This window comes from Denticeps clupeoides, chromosome 2 (assembly GCF_900700375.1).
Source record: "Denticeps clupeoides chromosome 2, fDenClu1.1, whole genome shotgun sequence".
NCBI classification, from domain to species: Eukaryota; Metazoa; Chordata; class Actinopteri; order Clupeiformes; family Denticipitidae; genus Denticeps; species Denticeps clupeoides.
The window spans coordinates 31,452,328-31,471,031 of record NC_041708.1 but is presented as its reverse complement, the minus strand read 5'-3'; the positions used below and the strand labels follow the sequence as shown (position 1 = coordinate 31,471,031).

Below are 18,704 nucleotides of genomic sequence, written 5' to 3'. Positions count from 1 at the left end.
CGGACATGTTTCTTGTCAGACTCCATGTCTCTCCGCATAAATGAGATCGAAAGGGACAAAGAGAAAGAGGGATAGAGGGGAGAGGAACAGATGCTGTATGTTTGTATTCAGCTGGAATGAAGGACCTCTCCAGATCGTGTCAACATCTGAGTTAGAATGTCCTTCACACAGTGCAGGCGAAATAACGAAAGGAAAAGTTTTCAAAAGCCGCCGATTTTGTAACATTCACAATGAAATGAGAAAGAAATTCCAATTAAGCATGGTTAAAAGTGTGGACGCCTTGTACCAAAGCCTAATAAACCAATCCAGGGGCCACACTCGGATTATGTCTGGTTATCAGCGTGCAAGAGAAAAGTTCAACAGAAGGCAGCAGAGGGTTATTTTTAGCACTTCTGCTGTTAACAGGAGAGAGGTAGTGGTGATGTTGGGTGGGGGAGGCGGATGCTCGGAGAACTGATGACAAAATAAGCACCGGGAGTTTGCTGCTGAAAAGGCAGAAATGTATACAGCCGCTGTAATATTATACGCGCCCTTTACACGTGCATTAGCAAGGCTCCTGTGTGAACAAAAAAATAATAGTAACATTTTACATAGATATCATATCTTATAAGAATGTCAATATTTTTGCACCATTTACATTAATAAGAAAAATACTAGAACATATACAGTGAGCCTTTTGCATATATATACTCATTTGCATGATTCTCCCTTTGGTAGAGTACAATATTTATATGAATTATGCAGAGAAGTTTATTAAATAATACAGATTTTCAGGATGAGTCTCTGAGCTGAAGTGCCAAGAACAGAGTGCATGTGGTTGACTTTTTCCCCCCCACACAATGCACATTGTGGGGCAGTGGTGGCCTAGCGGTTAATGAAGCGGCCCCGTAATTAGAAGGTTGGCGGTTCGAATCCCGATCCGCCAAGGTGCCACTGAGGTGCCACTGTGCAAGCCACCGTCCCCACACACTGCTACCCGGGCGCCTGTCATGGCTGCCCACTGATCACTCAGGGTGATGGGTTAAATGCAGAGGACAAATTTCACTGTGTGCACCGTGTGCTGTGCTGTTGTGTATCATAAGTGACAATCACTTCACTTTAAACACATTGTGTGTGTGTTGTTATCTCAATCAAATTTAAAACGGTTGTTGTTTTGCTCGTTTGGACAAAATTTTAGTACTCTTACCATTCAGCCTATTTGCGCTAATCTGTCTGTTGTGTTACTGCACCAAAATCCTGTAGGAATGTTGTGTCACTATGTACTCTTATGGTACTCTTATGTACTCTATTAAAAAATGCAGATACTGAGTGTCAAGTGACTTCATTACATCCGTTTTCTTCAGGAATCAGTCTTCACTGAGTATGCCCATCATTTTGGTTCATAGCAGGAGCCTAAGTGACTATAACTGCACTGTGTGGGAAAAGCATTAGTCCTGTTATGGTTTAGCAGAATTCTCTTTTTTTTTTGTCCAATCTTCTAAAAATCTCTAAGTCCACAAGATTGGACGGGGGCACATACATACAAACATATTAAACATATGAACAAACTCACATTTACACCAACATGACAAACATGAGAGCACACTGAACATTTTAAATGATCACTCTGCACGTTTGCAGGAGCTCTGTTCCTATTGCGATATAGTCATACACATAGTTTACCATATAGTTCACATTAACAATGTATGGTAATTGGAGGTGCTAAATTGTAGGAAAACTAAAACATGTTCTAGAAGAACGGTGCACATCTCTTTGTTAGAGTTGCAAAAACTGGAGACCCATGGAGGGCACTTCTCTTTATGTTGGTTCATCCTTTCCTTTGTCACCCATTTGTACAGATATACAAAAATGTGGGCACCCCTGTTTAAATGGTCTGTTACTGTAAACAATTAATTGAATGAAGTCATTATGTTCTCTATTGTCTTTCTGTATTTCCAGTCTTTCTGTTCTTATTTGGGGGATTCTTGCACGGTGAGACTGATTTTGGATTTAGATTGTACTCTGTTAAAATATAACTTTTAATTAATATCAGAGAAAACAGCTTTTTATCGTTTTTTCATATTTCAGATATAGATTTCACTATACAATTGTACAAAATACAGTAGCATCATAAAAAGACCTTATGCCTTTTGGGGATCTGTTCATCTTCTGCTCACTTAACAATTCACAGTAACTGACAATTTTACCAAAAATGTGCACGTCCATACAGTGCTGTGCAAAAGTCTTACTGCACCACTACAAACCAGTGAGAACAAAACCACTGTCTAGGTAAGCTGCAACCATTTTTTTTAATTCAAAGGAAAAAAATGTAATTACCTAAACCTTACTTTCATTAAACAATACCATTATGTGAATAGACAAAAAAATCTTGATTTGGCTCAATTTGACTGTTGATGTGTGTTAAAATCACACCTATATAACAGACTTTTTCCTGACTTCCCCCAAGAAAATTTAGGCCACAATGATGTACAACAAAACCCTGTATGCTCCAGCAGAAAACAGAAATTCCCCTCCCCAGCAAGCATGCACCTAAACACATGTTGTGCTGACAGTTCATTTTTCAGGCGTCGTCCCAGCGGTTGGCAGGAGGCGATTAACCCTCGCTGAGAGAGACACGAGATCCGTCCTGGCCTACATCACACTCTTCTGTTGGCCAAAATGCTCAGCTCTGGGGACGGCCATTGGCCAGCATTAAACTTGTGATTGCATTGCTATCTCCCATTGGACAGCCAATCTGCCAATTAGCCACCCGCTGATTGAGTCGGTGAAGGGCCACCTTAGCCTGAGGCGCCACTGTTGCAGTTTTTTCCCCCTCTCTTTCCCGTGCTCGATCTCTCGCTTGCGCGCACCTTCCTGTTTTGCTGGTGTCATTGGAATGATAGCAAATGCCTGGTGGCCTCATTATATTGTTTAGTATGAAATCGCATTTTGACCTTCACAATGTCGGGTATGTTTACTCTTTCGTCCACCCGGCCAGTGCAGAGGAGAAAGAGACACACACAAAGAGAGAGAGAGAGAGGCAAGGCAAAGTTGGTAATTACTTTGCCTGGCTGCAGCTATCTCATTGCAATCTATCATGCTTTTCTTAGCCACAGCCCATGACAAGAACTTCTAACAATCCACTGCTGCGCCTGGGCAGGAAGATTCCGGCTGGTCCGAGCCCATGTAATTCCCAGGGAGCAATAATCGTGCCTTACCTCCACTCCCACCCACCGTCTCCATCTGAAACACCTCACTGTGCTCGGGGATAGCATCGGACTGAGGGTGGGGAGTAGTGGGGTGGCGCTACCTGCCAGATGCACCGGTAAGATACACCAGCAATGTGACTACAGGCCTGTCATGGCATAAAAACATAAAAAAAAAAAAAAAAAAAACTCGACACAGCAGAAACAAATATTTAAAAGAGAGATTGCTATCACTGCGGCGTTGGGAAAGAAACGTGGGGTTGGGGACTGAGGGCGTTTTGGGGATAAGGCAAAGTAAACAAGCCAGGTCTCAAGAGGGAGAGTAACAAGAACATAAAACAAAAGGAAAAGACAGAGGGTGGGAGAACATGAAATGGAGAGTGGGAGAAGGAGAAGACGAAGAATGAGAATAGCAGAGATAAAAGATGCTCACAGTCCTGTATCATGGATTTTGGTAAAAAAAAAACGTGAAAGTCTCAAATAAGATGAATTGGTTAAATACTAATAATAATAATACAGAATAAAATGTGCCAAGGTTAGGCTGGTGAGTGGGGGTAGGGTAGGGTAAGGCAGGGTAAGGCAGGAGGTTCGGGGAGTTATTGGTGGTGCCGGGAGGTTTCAACAAAAGAGCTGAATTGAATAAATCGGATAATGCACACGTCCATAAAAACACACTTCCCTTTAGCTCAGCACACAACATGGCCACCTGGCCTTTCAGATGTGCATGTAATTACTGTAGACTCCACATGCACCAGAGACAAATACGAACATTGGTAATTATGCCTCGCGATCGCTCGCTTAAAAAAAAGAAAATTAGTAAAAAGGACAGAGGTGCGTTTAGTATCTTTTCGTTGCAGGAGGGCCTGGGGAACCCTGGAGCGGCTGTGGCCTCGGTCACCCTCTTGCGATGCCTGCTTCTCCGCGCTTGTTCAGGTTAGGCGGCGTGACAGGGTGGGGTGAGGAACGGGGGCCAGACTCCTCGGCGAGAGGAGGGCCAGAAAAGGGGGGAGGGAAATACATCTGTCACACGCCGAGTCCCCGAACCACAGCGTTTTTATTTTCCAGAACGGTGAGATAATAAGCACCACGGATTCTCCTTGGCATCTGCCGGTTCTGAGCTAATGTGCGCTAATTAAAAAAAAAAAAAAAAAAAAAAAAAAAAAAAAAAAGCGTCCATCAGGTGTGGACACTTTTAGGACTTGAGAATGTATTTTCATATAGCTGCTAAGCTTCTTTTTGAGGTTTGCTGGGAGTGTTTAGCCTGCTTTAGCCTGATCACAATGTATCTCGTTATCTGGAATTTATGCAGCAAAGAGTATTGTAATGGTGAATAATTAAATGTTAAGGAGTTATAAAATCAATAAGTTGCATCAAGTATGCAGAGCTTATGGCACATGTACAGAGGTCGAGGTCAAGGGATGGAATTAAAACCTATTTTGGGTCCACGTTATGCTCCTCACTTTTAGCCCTTTGATCTCGTCTGATCTACAGCTCAGGGTCAGTTAGACTTGGATTTTTTTTTACATGCTGTATAATCCTGCTTGTGGGAGCTGAATTACAGAGGAGCACCATGTTCAGTATGTCCACTCTTCAAATTCTGCAAGCTTTGAAGAACAGCACTTTCACCAGGAGACAGCTCTAAGGGTCCTATGACTGAACCTGTAATTGATAAGCTCTATCCTACTCTTTTCCTTCAGCGAATCTTTGATGCGGTCCAAACACAGAAACTGCTCCAGAACCACGCATTCTATAGGACTGAAATGATATTCCATTCTTATTGCTCTTGCTTTGTTCCTCATCTCAACATTTGCAATAGGAGGAGAGGAACAGTAGGAAAAAGGGGGAAGAATGGAGTGGTGGCAGAACGTGTATTATAAATCGGCCATCAGCAGCCAAAGACGACGGGGCATTAAGGAGACTCGTGGGAGGAAGTCCAAGGGTTTGAATATGACCTTTGTACAACTGCTTGGACATGAGGAGGAAGGTCTCAAAGGTCCACAGCCTAGATTTGGGTGCCTTCACTCCCTGTCCTGTCACGGACACCGGACTCCTAAGTGGGTCCTCGATGCAGTGAAAGGACTTTCAGAAATTTCGTTTCACTTCCTGGTTTGAGTTACATTCTTAGGTAAGTCACAAGTCACAGGCTGAATCTATCGGCGCATGTGGCTGACAGCTGGGGACTATTCATAGACCACATCATTTGAAGGATGCCCCTCATTTTCTGTTCTCTCATTTTTCAGTTTTCTTTGTTTTCTCATTTTCTGTTTACTCCCGGCCTCTCTTCGTTCTGCTGATTATCTACATATACTTCCTATATATATATATTTGAGTTCTGGTCTGATTAATGCTGCCAATCGTTGGGCGTGCATGGCATTTGATGGCTTGAGACACTTCTCTTTGTCCCATCCCCGTTAATGGTTTGTTTTGCGCTGTTTAAATAAAGTCCCGTTTTCCTCGCACCTGTGCCACCTCACTCTGTATGCTGTATGACACGGAATAATTCAGCAAGTATAATTCCCTCTGTTCCCATCCTCTCCTGATAGACAAGCAGTTGAGCATAGATACAGATCTGCACTTCTCTCCTCTTCGTCTCATCTCTCTTTGATAAGTTGAGCCACTCAGCAGGAGAAGAGGGCAGCTTCCTCCTGAGTTACTGGGCTTTTGGATCTGACAGCTTCAGTTCTAGGAGGGGCTACACGTCACCACCAGCCAAGTGATTCATTGGCCTCATTAGCACATCAGATATGTTGATGTATATCATAAGAAGATATTAAATCTTAATTACTATTTCATCTTGGTCTAATTTGTCTCAATGGGAGCTGCCATATGCTTGCCGTGTTGTTTGCAAAACTGACAGTGTTCAGGCTTTTCTGAATCACAAACAGTCTTCAGAGCCCCTGCTGTCAGAGGCATGATAGATTGTATATATATTAACTTTATAGATTTTTAAAAATAAAACAATAAGTTTACTATGGACTTTGTGGCTACAATGATTTTTCATTAATTTAATTTTTAACTACACTCTATCAATCTCGATTTGTAATATCTACCCTGAACCTTTCTACACCCACAAACTGTGCATTCTGTCATTATTTATTCAGTCTAAATCTACGATAGTCCTACAATTAAGAAATCAACACCATATTAATGTGTAATAACTGATGCCGTGTGTACAGTGACATATGGCACTGGGCTGCTGATAGCCACTCACTCACAGGCAAGTTTGCGTTTGGAGGCCTGAAGTGGCTATTTGCCGCCATCTGGTCAGCACCGGGCCGTCTGCTAGGTGTCTCTGAGCCCTGACACACTGCATTACGGCTTTGAATACTACCACTCCCCTGTCACAGCTGCGCCACCTCTCCCGACTCCTCGCAACAAGGCCAGAGGTGGGAGTGCAGCGCAGTGGTACACGGAGGCTGCCTGGTTAAATAACAGTCAAATAAGCCTGTTCTCCACTCAAAACATACACACCAGCAACTGTTACTGGGGACATGCCAAGTACATAGACGTCTTAGGAAATGTTCAAAAAGGTGAGCAGATGTTTGGGACAATAGTGCATTGTAAAGAGTAACTTTGTGAGAGTGTGTTTGACAGTGTGTGCAGGTAAACTCACAGATATTAGCTGTGCCTTTGGGGATGGGGAGGTAGGACCCAGGGCTCCAGGCGCGGCCCTGGTAGTTCCTCTTGCAGCGGCCACAGTCAGGGCCAGTGGTGTTGTGCTCACACTCACAGCTCAGCTTCTCTTTGTCATAAATGCAGCTGTTGGCGTGAAGGTTGCACTTGCACCTGACAAGTGGAGGGAAAAAAAAAAAGATTGCATCAGTATATCTGGTTTTTAATCCAATGAGGAGGTTCAACTAAAGGGCAAAAGAGGAAAAAAAAATTAGGTTGGTGTGACATTGGACAAAATTTGCATTTCAACAGAACATCTAAACAGGAACGTCAGCACCCACACCAGCATCCTGTGTTTTCCACATAAATAAATAAGCTTCAATGTAAGGGGAACGAGCAATTCAGCAAAGCCACCATCCACATTTTTATAACATTTTTCCCTTTACTCTAAGGTTAACAACTTCCTCATAAGTGCCCCCGAGGAAGATGGGTAATTGAAGAGATGCCACAATTGCAGTGAAAGGCAAAAAAAAAAAGTTCTCATTTTCGGATCGGATAATGCCAACAGCGCATCACTAGGGGACTGGCAGGGGGGCAGGCCTGCTGGGGCATTATAATGATGAATTGCATAATAAGATGCTTAAATCTTAAACACATTTGCTATCCCCAAACCTTTATCCCGCAGCAGATGCAGGCTCTGTTGTCCACAAAGTGCGGGCTGAGCACTCGTGCCTGATGCATAAATCCCTCAATGCGTTTCTAATTAAGGAAGCTGATTGGCTCAAGTGCTTTCACACCTACGGTTTGGCTTAATTAGTGGCTCAAAAATCTGCATATATATTTTGACCCACAGAGTACTAGATTAGTTGCCTCTGCTCTATGTTGACGTCAACAAAATACAAAGAACGGTTTCCCGCCCTTCATGTTATTTAAAATAGTAAAAATAATTTGACAACGGTTCCTTAATACCATGCAAACAGCGGCACATGCATTCTTTTCACTTTCGAGATTTGTTGCATGGCCATGGCTTGGTGCCAAGGTTGAAGTTAATTTGATGTAATGGCGCAATTATTATGCATCTCTAATGAGCGCGACTGCTGAAAAAAATAGATATGTACACAAAAATAAGAGAGAACAAATTAGAAAATAACAGAAGAGAAATTCTGCTAAATATTCAGCGCTGTGTACATCAGGGAGAGTAATGGTTTTGCCTCAGATCACAACCAGACACGGTGGTCTAGCTTTCAGATCTGCCTCTTGGCATATAAAGACGAGGCCATTGACTTTGGTGCAAGAGAGCAAAAGGTTACCAGTGTGTAGCATACAAACAAACCGCTTTCGCGCGTGGGTATCGGCAGGGTTTGTAACCGGAGCCTCGGGTTGGGAGTCTGTTTACAGCGGAATATCATGTGTGCTGTGTTAACACTACTGGCAAAACTCCAGACATGCCCAGAGCAAGAAGAACTTGTTCAATCTTTCCGGTGGTGAACTCATTTCTATCAGACGATGCACATTCATGACCCCATAAAGGGCGATTTGTCTTCATGAACTTCACAATAATTACAGTGCATTTTCCAAGATTATTATCGTCATTACCACAAATATCACCACAAATTAAAACGAAGACTGGAAAAGGGTAAAACGGTCCCAAAGCACTAAGAAAATACACGAGCGTCGTGACGCCTGAGAAGCATTAAAATGTAAACTCTGACGCGAATCTTAAGGCAGCTGAGTGATGTTAATTCCCTTTTCTCTCTACACAGCAGACTGGCATCAAACACACACACACACACACACACACACAAAATCATTAATAAAATGAAAGTCTAGACAGCCCAACGCTTTCCCTGGCAAAGAGACTTTAGTGACAGCTGGCACTGTTGATCCGGTCACAGCCAGCGTTCAGATTTAAGATGCTTAAACCGATCCGGCAGATAGCTATGACAGTGTAAGAAACCAGTGGTCCCCCTAAACCAATAACTCCCCTCAAGTTCGTCTCTGGAGTGATTACAAGGGTAAAATGGAAAGGCCTCGCAATGTAAATCTCGCTCAGTGAGACTATGCGGCCTATCATTAAAGCCATTACGGCTCTGTGTGCGGAGGGGATGTGTTGGGGCGGACGGATTGACGCGATGCGCCGAGAGCACGTCTCATTGACGGATGAGTCTGCCGCCCCTGCAGGTACACATTCCATGCATAAATGATGGGCCATTATTCTCCAGACGGGACTGATTTGCATCTCATTATTGAGGGGGGCTTTCAGAAGGGTGCATTACGCTCCCGGGCATTCGCGATTATCAAGACGTCATTCCTTAAACTGCCACCTGTCCGGCAAAATCTCTAAAAACTCCAAATCGGGTGGAGTTAACACATGTTATTCCCCACCTGATGTTTATACAAAAAAAAAAAAAAAAGTGATTTTTATTATCACTACTGTGGGCAGCAAAGTAAATCATTCCACGTCAAAGGCTGTGAAATAAAACTTTGTCAATACAGAAGACATGTACATATGGGCTAGACTGTTAATTTGTGCAATGTTGCATTCAGACACTCATGCATAAAATGCTAATGGGGTGGTTTCGTCACAGTTTAATCCACAAAACGTCAGAGGTCTGGGAATTCAGAGGACTTCCAGGTCCCTTTAATGCACTGAAGGTTTCGACCCAGCGGTTAAAGCGATGCTGGCTTGGATGACGGGTAGAAATAGAGGTGGCCCTGCATGGGTCTTTTTGCCCGTTGGCATGGCTGCATTGGAATCAAGAACAGAACGCTCTTCACTCAGAACTGTCGCCATGGGAAACCGAAGACCTGTCAAAACTGTGCCTTTTTAGAGTTTAATGACAAATCCGCTCCTGTTGGCGCTGCATGTGCGCCTCATTCATACAATTCTATCAAGAGCATTGGTTGTAAATGGGGTCTACACGTGTGCAACATGACAGGTCTGTTTTTTTTACCTCAACTCCTTCCTTCAGAAGCTGGTCACACCGAAAGGGAACTTAACTTGCGGCACTAAATGAACACGGCCTCTGGTTCTCAATCTCTGTCAAAGACGTCTTTAAAAAAAAAAAAGAGAGAAAAGGTTCTCCTTGACCTGCAGGAGTCTGCAGAAGACGCAGTTCATAGTTGGTAATTTATTTATTTATCTTTCAGAGACGAGCAGAAGAACGAGCCACGTGCGTCCACGCAAGACTCGCCTGGAGCGGCAGAGTCTGTGACCTCCACGATAATGGAATTGTGATTGACAACGAGAGCCAGACAACATATTGCAGTTCCGCCACTAATATTATTATTAAAATTCCCCCCCAAAAAACAAAAAAACAACAACAACAGTGCTCCCCTTTCTCTCCCTCCTTTTCACTCTTTTCTCTGTTTTGGTTGAAATTCCTCTCCGGCGCTCGGTTCCTACTTTTATCAGTGGATAATTAATCATAATTACTTGCAAACAAAGTCGACATATGCATGTGTAATCAGTCTGCTCTAAACCGACTGAGTGGAGCAGCCTTTAAGTGAGCTAAGTAAGTGTGGCAATTAAATTTAATCAAATGTGCAGGTGTTATTCCAATAAAACCATGTGGGTCAAATGCCATATCAGCGGCGGAACAAAATGCACACACACACACACACACACACACACACACACACACACACACACACACACACACACACACACACACTCCCTAGACCCATTATGTTGGTGAAAAACTAAATAGAGTTGTGAACAAATGTGTTGTTGACTGTTGGGGGCAGGGGCACAATTAAAGGGTGGTTATAATAAGTGGGCGCCTATGGCTAATTCCACCCTGCCTTCTCCAGCGTCATGGTTTGGATTGACTTACTTCACATCGCATTAGCAATAAACGAATCTCGACGTCTCTCCCACTTGCCCTAATTGCCGGAGATGCCTTGTGTCGATCTGCAGCGCGGTATGGGAAGTGAGAAAAGGCTGCTATCTCTCCTGAGATGGCCCTTAGCAAACATCTCCTCGCCCTTCCCGCTTGGTCTTGACAGGGAGAGAAGTTACGTTCAGGGGCATCTCTGAACCTTAAGGGAAGAGTGAAGGACTCTACACAACCCTAACATGCACTCACCACACTCTTGCCATCCGGAAACAGGTACCGCAACATACGGGCCCTCACTTCCAGACTGTGACACACACAACCTTGTCTATGTTTATAATATATTATCTATTATTACCCAGGAGTATTTGCACTATTTACTTGCCTTAAATGTTATCCTTGCACTGACTGTATCCCATGTTTGCACTTTATGTTAATGTTCCATGTAGCACCAGGTTACGGAGAAATGTTGTTTTTTTTGTTTCACTAAGCGCTGTTTAACATGTATGAAGACAAAAAAAAGACAATAAAGCTCAACATATACTGGAAAACTCCCACCAATTGGCCCCCTTCAAACCGGACAACCTCTTCTGGGTGCTAAACACCATGGACCTAAACCATATTGGTCATCACATAAATGTCACATAAATAACCAGACTGACACTTTACAGAATAAAATACTTTTCAAGACTTCTAATGCGAGGCTTCTAATGCAATCATATAATGCAAATTTTAATTCAAATGAATGTAAAAACATTTACTAAACAATTTGTCTCAATTTGCTCAAAGACATACAATACCAGTCAAATTACGCAATATCCATTTTGAAGACAGGAAGCAATGATCAGATTATTGTGTGTTGTCATTGGAGACAAGGTGAATGGATGGACGCACTTGCACAACAAGTGCAGTGCAATACAGAAAACACACAGGACATACAAGACAGGACAACAATCCACGACCCGACAAGGACATGATACAACGATACATTTATAGACCTATACAGCTGCACACAATCAGGGCAATCCGGAACACATTATTGACACTACAAAACTCCGTACTAAACCGCAGGTCTGAAGTAACGAGTAAGTTGCTTCAGTAAATGCTCATTATCATGAGTAAAGAAAAAAGTCAAAAGGCGTTCAATACAGGAACTCTAGCTTAATGTGGTTTAGAGAAGCCAACAGGGTGAAATGAAAGACCATAAATGATGATTTCAAATCTTTGGACTTAAAGTATAGAGGAAAAGTAGAAGTCAGTAGAATCATGGTATCAGTTAAAATTGCCAAAGAAGTCTTGATAATAATTTCTAACAAAACTGAATTTGGCATCCATAATATTCAATTTATTCTCCTTTTAAGATCAGTCACATAGATCTTGCAGTTGATTCAGATCTTCTGTAGTTTCTTCCTAAAATCTGCCGCCTGATTAATTATATTGTGTGCCTATGAGCAATTAGGAGATCAACACATGAAACAGAATGAAGCTGGCACTGACACACAGTAGAACACAAGGCTGAATGAACTCTTTAAAATACCTAAAAAGAGACTTTTAAAATACAGCGCTGGGACTTAGGACTCAAACTGGTGAACGTCTCTCCTGCAGCGCCAATTTTTACAGTCAGGCACTGTCATGTTCTGTGCTAGTGAAAGGTGTAACATGGAATACAAATCTCACAGCAACACCGAGACGGTCTGTCTCCATGTATTGCTGAGAGTACTGGTGTTTTGACAAGCGGAAGAGAAAGAACCAGGGAAATCTTGGCCATCCTCAGTGCGCGAGCACATTAATTTGGCGAAGCTACGACTGCCAAGACTCCCTGACTGTGATGATTAAAGACTCTTAATCCATCAGCCGAATCTCCAGGAAATGTGCAGATGTGGCCAAGGTCGCGAGCCAACCGGTATTCTGTGTCCAGCAGCGAAAAGAGCGTCATCGCTCTTCTGCCCCATATAGTCTTGTTCAGTGCCACTGATGTGAATAAGGCTAGGCCTTCACTAAATGCATGTCCATTTAAACACGTTTATCAAAATAGACATGGTTAGTCACAGAGAACTAAAGCTATAGCCTGTCAACTGCACTGCATGCATTTACACATCACCGGTACAGTCAAGTTATAATATCTTGCCGGTCGGGTTGAACTTGACATGATATGTAGTGAAATTTAATGCAGAGACGCAATATCACCTCGAATGTCCTCACTCAGATTCATTTTTGTTGTAGTTACAAGTGTTCAAGCTGGCTGCTGGTGAATGGACTCATATTTAAAACTCTCCAGTTGGGGGGGTTAGGAGGAAAAAAAATTGGGGGTCATTTTTTTAAAACACAGTTTTTACAAAAGCAAAAAGAATAGCGGACACATTACGATCTGAAACATTCGATGACACTCGTCCCAATGGGGGTGGACACGAGTGTAAGGTCACCATGAGGATTAGTCCTGAATATGTGGTAACAGTGGCACGCGTTAGTTGAGTCCGGAAGGCAGGGCAAAGAAAACCCAGCTGCACGCCCATGAGCCTCACCATTAATTAAGTGGGTCACCCTATGAATGTTGAATGTGTGCCTTTCACCAAAGCAGGGGTTGCATATATATATATATATATATATATAGGAGAAAAGAAAATTAATACGAAGTCCCTTCTTTCTACCCACTGGAGCACAATGGAGGAAATTGACTTTTTTAATGTGTGCAGGAAGGCCATTCTTAAGAACCAGGCCGCTAATGCCTCAGTGCTCTCATTGAGGTCCCCTTTTCATATTTTAGGAGAGAAAATTAAAGCTGTGCTCGTGCAGGAAGTTTCTGATGCTCTAAAGCGGCGTGTGCTAATGGCCTCTGTCCAAGTCAAGAGCTTCTCAATGTAAATTCTAGTTGAAAATCAGTTTGAAGGACACTGATTTTTTTTTTTTTTTTGTCTCCCCTTTTCTTTTATTTTTACTTTATTTCATTTTTGGGGGAATTTCACACTATCTTTGGGCAATGAACCCCTGCCAACCACCGCCTCTGCTCTCACCCTAGCCTCTTCCCTGTTTATTAAGCAGCATATGGCGCTGAGCTCGGCATGGCCGTCTGCGTGTGGCTGACTTGTCATTCAAAGCACACCGTGTCTCCGGCTCCAAACCCAAAACATAAAAATTCAATTACAACGTGATAGCGGTGTGGGCTGCTAATTTATTTCACTGTGGCCTGCTACCACACCCCTACTACCAGAAAAGGAAAGAAATCAGTGTATGTGATGTATCTAATCCCAGCATGTTGCTGTTGTTGTTGTCGTCTCTATCTCTGGATGTTAAAAACAGGAGACAGGCAGCAGCCCCGGTCGTGTGCTGTGTCATTTGTATGTGCGATAGATGAGATGAGATCAGAAGAAGATGGGCAGAGTGAGATGAATGCTGATGGAGCTGATGAACAGCAGTCTGGGAGATCTGCAGGAAGGAGGCAGTATTTCTCTATTACAGAGCGACTAACAGCACCCCTGACTCCAGGGAAATTTTACACACTCTGACGCCCACACACACAATGCACTTTCACACACAAGGTGATACACACATGGACCTAAGGATGCAAACAAACACATATGCATACGTGCATATGTAAATGCACATAATGCACATGATACACTGATCTACAGGCACACACATTAGCCAACAACACAGGTTTGTCAGTGTCAGTGTAACCATCCATAACATAAAATGGGTGAGTGCATGGGCACGATCCGGTGATGTCATTTCCACCTGTCTTTGTGTGGCAGAGTGATGGGCTGGGGATACGGAGTCATTTAAATGCATGAACAGTGCATGCCTCCCTGCACCCGTTCACTCCCTCCTCCGCTCCCTCCTCCGCTCTAAAGCCCCAGTCCCGCTCCCCTCACGAGAAACACAAGACCTGGGGAGTCTCGAACGGGTTGACGTGTCACAAACTACAGCAAAAAATTATGAGTAATGCCCTGTCCCTTCCTTTTCTGTCACTGGCCTCCATTAACACACACACACACTATCTAAAAAGAAAAGAATGTATGAGCCAAGCTGCATATTTTTACCACTTCTTTCACACAATTCCAAACGACAGGCTACATTCATCTCTTCAGCCTTGATTAGCCTAACCGAAAGGCAGAAACCAATAGGAAACAGTGTGAGCAACAGCCAAATAAATATAAACGTAGATTTGTCAATGCTTCATTCAGACTCCTGCTTGCTGTTCTCATTTTCCAAGCCTATCGGCCAGGACAGAGGAGGAAAAAAAAAATCCTGTGGCTTGAGAGCTATGCAATGTATCATGAGAGAGTGCGTGTGTGTTGGCTAATAATCAGCTGAGCCCCAGGGGGCTCCCCCAAATGCTCGGGCTGTTATTAGAAATACGCAATCACCTCATTCCCACAGGCCATGCAAGCCAGAGCACCTGCTTTTCTGGGCCTCTTAAAGATGCAATGCAAGGTCTGTGTGTTTCTGTGCCTGTATTCCTTTGGGTTAATGCTGGTTTAGGTGGGAAAATGTAGCTATAATAACAATTTTCCTACTATTCTCCTCGCCTGTAGGTTTTACAAGTGAGAGGTCATTGTGTTTTTTAGAGGGCCTTTGATGGTCTTCTATTGAGGACAGAAACATAATCAAGGCTTAATAAATTAATGCTTTCCCAATGTTGGCCTTGCGAGCTGAGCTTCGTTTCTGACAGTTTTTCTAATAAATATTTTAGAGCAGTATGTGTGTGTGTGTGTGTGTGTGTGTGTGTGTGCGCGTGTATTTGTGTGTGTGTGTGCGTGCACTACCTTATGTTCTTTCAAAACTCTACCTCCAGAGAAACTGCACAGGCGATAAAAAATACTATCAGCATAGCTGCAGTTTTTTTTTTTCTTAATTTCAAATATATAATTTTCAATATTTCACTCATTATTCCTTACCTCCTAATCCACTTCAAAGCTAATACAGATCACAAGTGAAAACCATGCCATGGTCGGAGTTTTTTTGGAGGGGGTTTGATTTGGCATCCCTATTTTGCAGATACATTGCCAACTCACTGAAATTAAATGTTTAGAAATAGTGTATGGTCATACCGATGTGTATAACCCACCAGAGTATCTGTTCACAGAACTGACTTGCTCCGTTACTCCACCGGAGTTTAGTTGGGACCTGGCAACCAAATATCCTTTCATATGATTTACACATTCATCCATATTCATCAACTATGGATACTCAACACTCCCAGTACAACTGTTTGGCAAAATGGACCCAACATGTCCCCTACACTTAAGTTCCTCCACTCATTATCCTTTAATTTGTCACTCATGTGTATATACCCTGCTGCCGTGGGAGGCAGTAAAAATGCTGCAAAGTGGCTTCATAAGAGTTAATGTAATCAAGTGGCACCATCCATTAGTGGACATGCTGCTCAGCTTTTGAAGCCTATTTATTTCTGGCACACGGATTTGATATGTTGATATCAGTGTTGCAGATTTTCACCTCGGGGGAGAGTTTATGTTTTCGCAGTGGCATCTCGAGTCGCTCATCAATAATTTCCCAACGACAATACAGAAAAAAAAGAAGAAGAAAAAGACAGAGGGAAGAAATGCAGGAGCCGTTTTTTTTAATGAAAAGTAATTAAGCATCTGAGCACAGTGGTGATTGGCAGGTAACATGTCGCTATGTGACACACATCTGCTCCGGCCCGCCCCCCCCTCAGTCCTGATAGCGGAGGAGCGGCAGTCGGATGACTTTGCCAACAGCCATATGCAGACGAATGGGACCTGCCAGCTGGGCCTTCTAGATACCATGGCAGGTTACCCAGCTCTCTCTCTCTCTCCCGCTCTCCCTCCCACCCGCATGCATGCCCTCTCTCGCTCGCCTGCTCTGTTTTTACCTTCATGGTTCACAGGTGAACTGCTTGAGGACGTTTTAGAGCAAAGTGAGACGGCTGAATCGGGGATGGATTGCTACATCATGACCCACAACCCCAGGGATGGGTACCCTAAACCCAGAGAGATAGCAGCTCTGAGTGCAGATCCATGTACTGAGGCCCTGTATTCTGCTGCAGTCATTTGAAATCAAATTCTAAAATAATAATAATAGGATAGCGGGAAAGGCGGACAAGAGGAGTGCAACGTCAGACTTGTTATTGCTTGGCAGTGCTGCTGATAGTTACTGCTGTTGTTGTAGCTGGTTTTCTTTGCCGACACTACCATGCCACTAAAGCCAGTCAATACAGTAGGAGAGAAAGAATGAGAGGGAAAGATGAAAGGTGTCCAAGTAGTGCGACTGCTGAAGTTACTTGTTGAGGCTTGAAAATATAGCCTTTCTTTCAGCAGGCATGGTAATGGAGATGAGGAGTCAGATGTCAGGCCGTGTCTCTGAGTCTGTCCTGCCTCTCCATCACGACCGGCAGAAGATGAGCAGCAGCTAGAGGAAGCAGGTGGAGGGAAAGTAATGGGGAAAAGCGCTTCTGCTTGTATGGCCTGAACAGGAACAACTCAGATCTTCTACTTAGTGGTGGCAGTGTTGGCCTAGGAGTTAAGATAGCGGCCCCGTAATCAGAAGGTTGCCGGTTCGAATCTCGAGCTGCCAAGGTGCCACTGAGGTGCCTTTGAGCAGAGCAGATGGAGGAGAGATTGGAAGATGGAAGAGAGAGAAGTCTGTGTTTTAAAAAAAGTTGTGAGTTGGTTTCTAAGATCTGGTGATAAGTAGGAAGAAACTTGGTTCAGTGGGGGCACAGAGAGGCTGACGGGAGAGATGGAGGAAGGGATTGTGATCAAAGGGAACTTGGCACAGGAGGAGACTCGGTGCAATCGGCCTTAACGGAAGTCGTAGAGGAGTCAAGGTCAGTATTTGGGTGAATTGGGATGCAGATGGAGCGGACGTGGCGACCAGCTGAGATTTGTGGCTTCTGAGGCTGAGCAGATTGGCTGGTTGAGCACTATCAATCACAAAGGAGTGAAACATTAATCTTGGAAAGCAGGTCGGCCCCCTGAGCATTTTAAGTGCAAAGGTAAATCTTTCATTTTTAACACACAAATCTTCCATGGAAATCTTAACCCTTTTTAAAGTTTCTGTTTAAGATATATATCTTTTTGCTCCTTTCTCTGCCAGAAATCCAAGTGAGAGGATTTCTGATGAGGACACAGAATTGTGAGGATATCTTGATTCCCCTGAGGGAAAGAACTGCTGTGAATGCCTGGAAGATCTGCTAGGTCAAGTGTGTATTTTTACATATTAAATTGTTTTCTTAGCTGAGCTGACATATGGAAATAGCGTTTGTGGATAACAAGATGACGGAATGATGAATGAGTTGCCAGAATCAATTGGGGCTGTAATTACGCATCATCTCCACTTCACTGAAGTTCCTTTTACCCACAATCCCTCCTGGACCACATCACCTCAGACACACAGGATGTAGCACTGAACATTAAACACTTCTTGTTATGGAAAAAATGGACTGAATGCAATATGAATGCAATGTGACCAAAAGTAAAGTATACGTGTGAAAGGAGCATCACTATTATATCAATAAGCACCAGTTTTGCATCCATATTATCATTATCTATTCCATTCTATGCTGTATTCATTATATACAGTACATTTTCATTTAAATAATGGGATGTAAAATTGTCAAAGAATTGACCAAGAATCAGCACCATGGACAGCTAATTTTGATTATTTAATAACTGTGTTCCATTATAAAATTATATTGTAACACTAAATGACCGGATCATAAATTACAGTGAGATAGAACAGGGGAGATAAATTAGTTGCTTGAAAACTAAGTAAAAAATCAACTGTGTAATTGCCTAATTGGCTTTTGTTTTTTAATGATTATTTTTATACATGTACTTGATCAATACTGTAATACCATATTGGTTGATACAATACCATATTTACGCTATGTTTTTCAATGTTTTGCACATAAATGAAATTTGCACATAAATGAATAAATGCTGTAAATGTAAATGTAAATGAAATGCACACTCATTTATCTCATTTAAATGTGACAAATGTATTTAAAAGATGCAAGTGATGTAATGACATAATTTAAATAATTATACCTTACTGCTGTCATCTTCAAATAAATTCATTTTCAGTTTAAAAC

At 42.9% G+C, this 18,704-nt stretch overlaps 1 protein-coding gene across 10 annotated transcripts in view; it reads right to left on the bottom strand.

Annotated features, from left to right (window-relative positions):
- The window catches only part of ntng1a (netrin g1a), an 83,081-nt gene that overhangs the window by 19,308 nt on the left and 45,069 nt on the right, over positions 1 to 18,704 (bottom strand). For all 10 annotated transcript variants that reach the window (XM_028965842.1, XM_028965846.1, XM_028965850.1 and 7 more), the window contains exon 4: positions 6,799 to 6,971. In XM_028965842.1, coding sequence (XP_028821675.1) covers positions 6,799 to 6,971 — 173 coding nt within the window. The remainder of the gene's footprint in view (positions 1 to 6,798; positions 6,972 to 18,704) is intronic.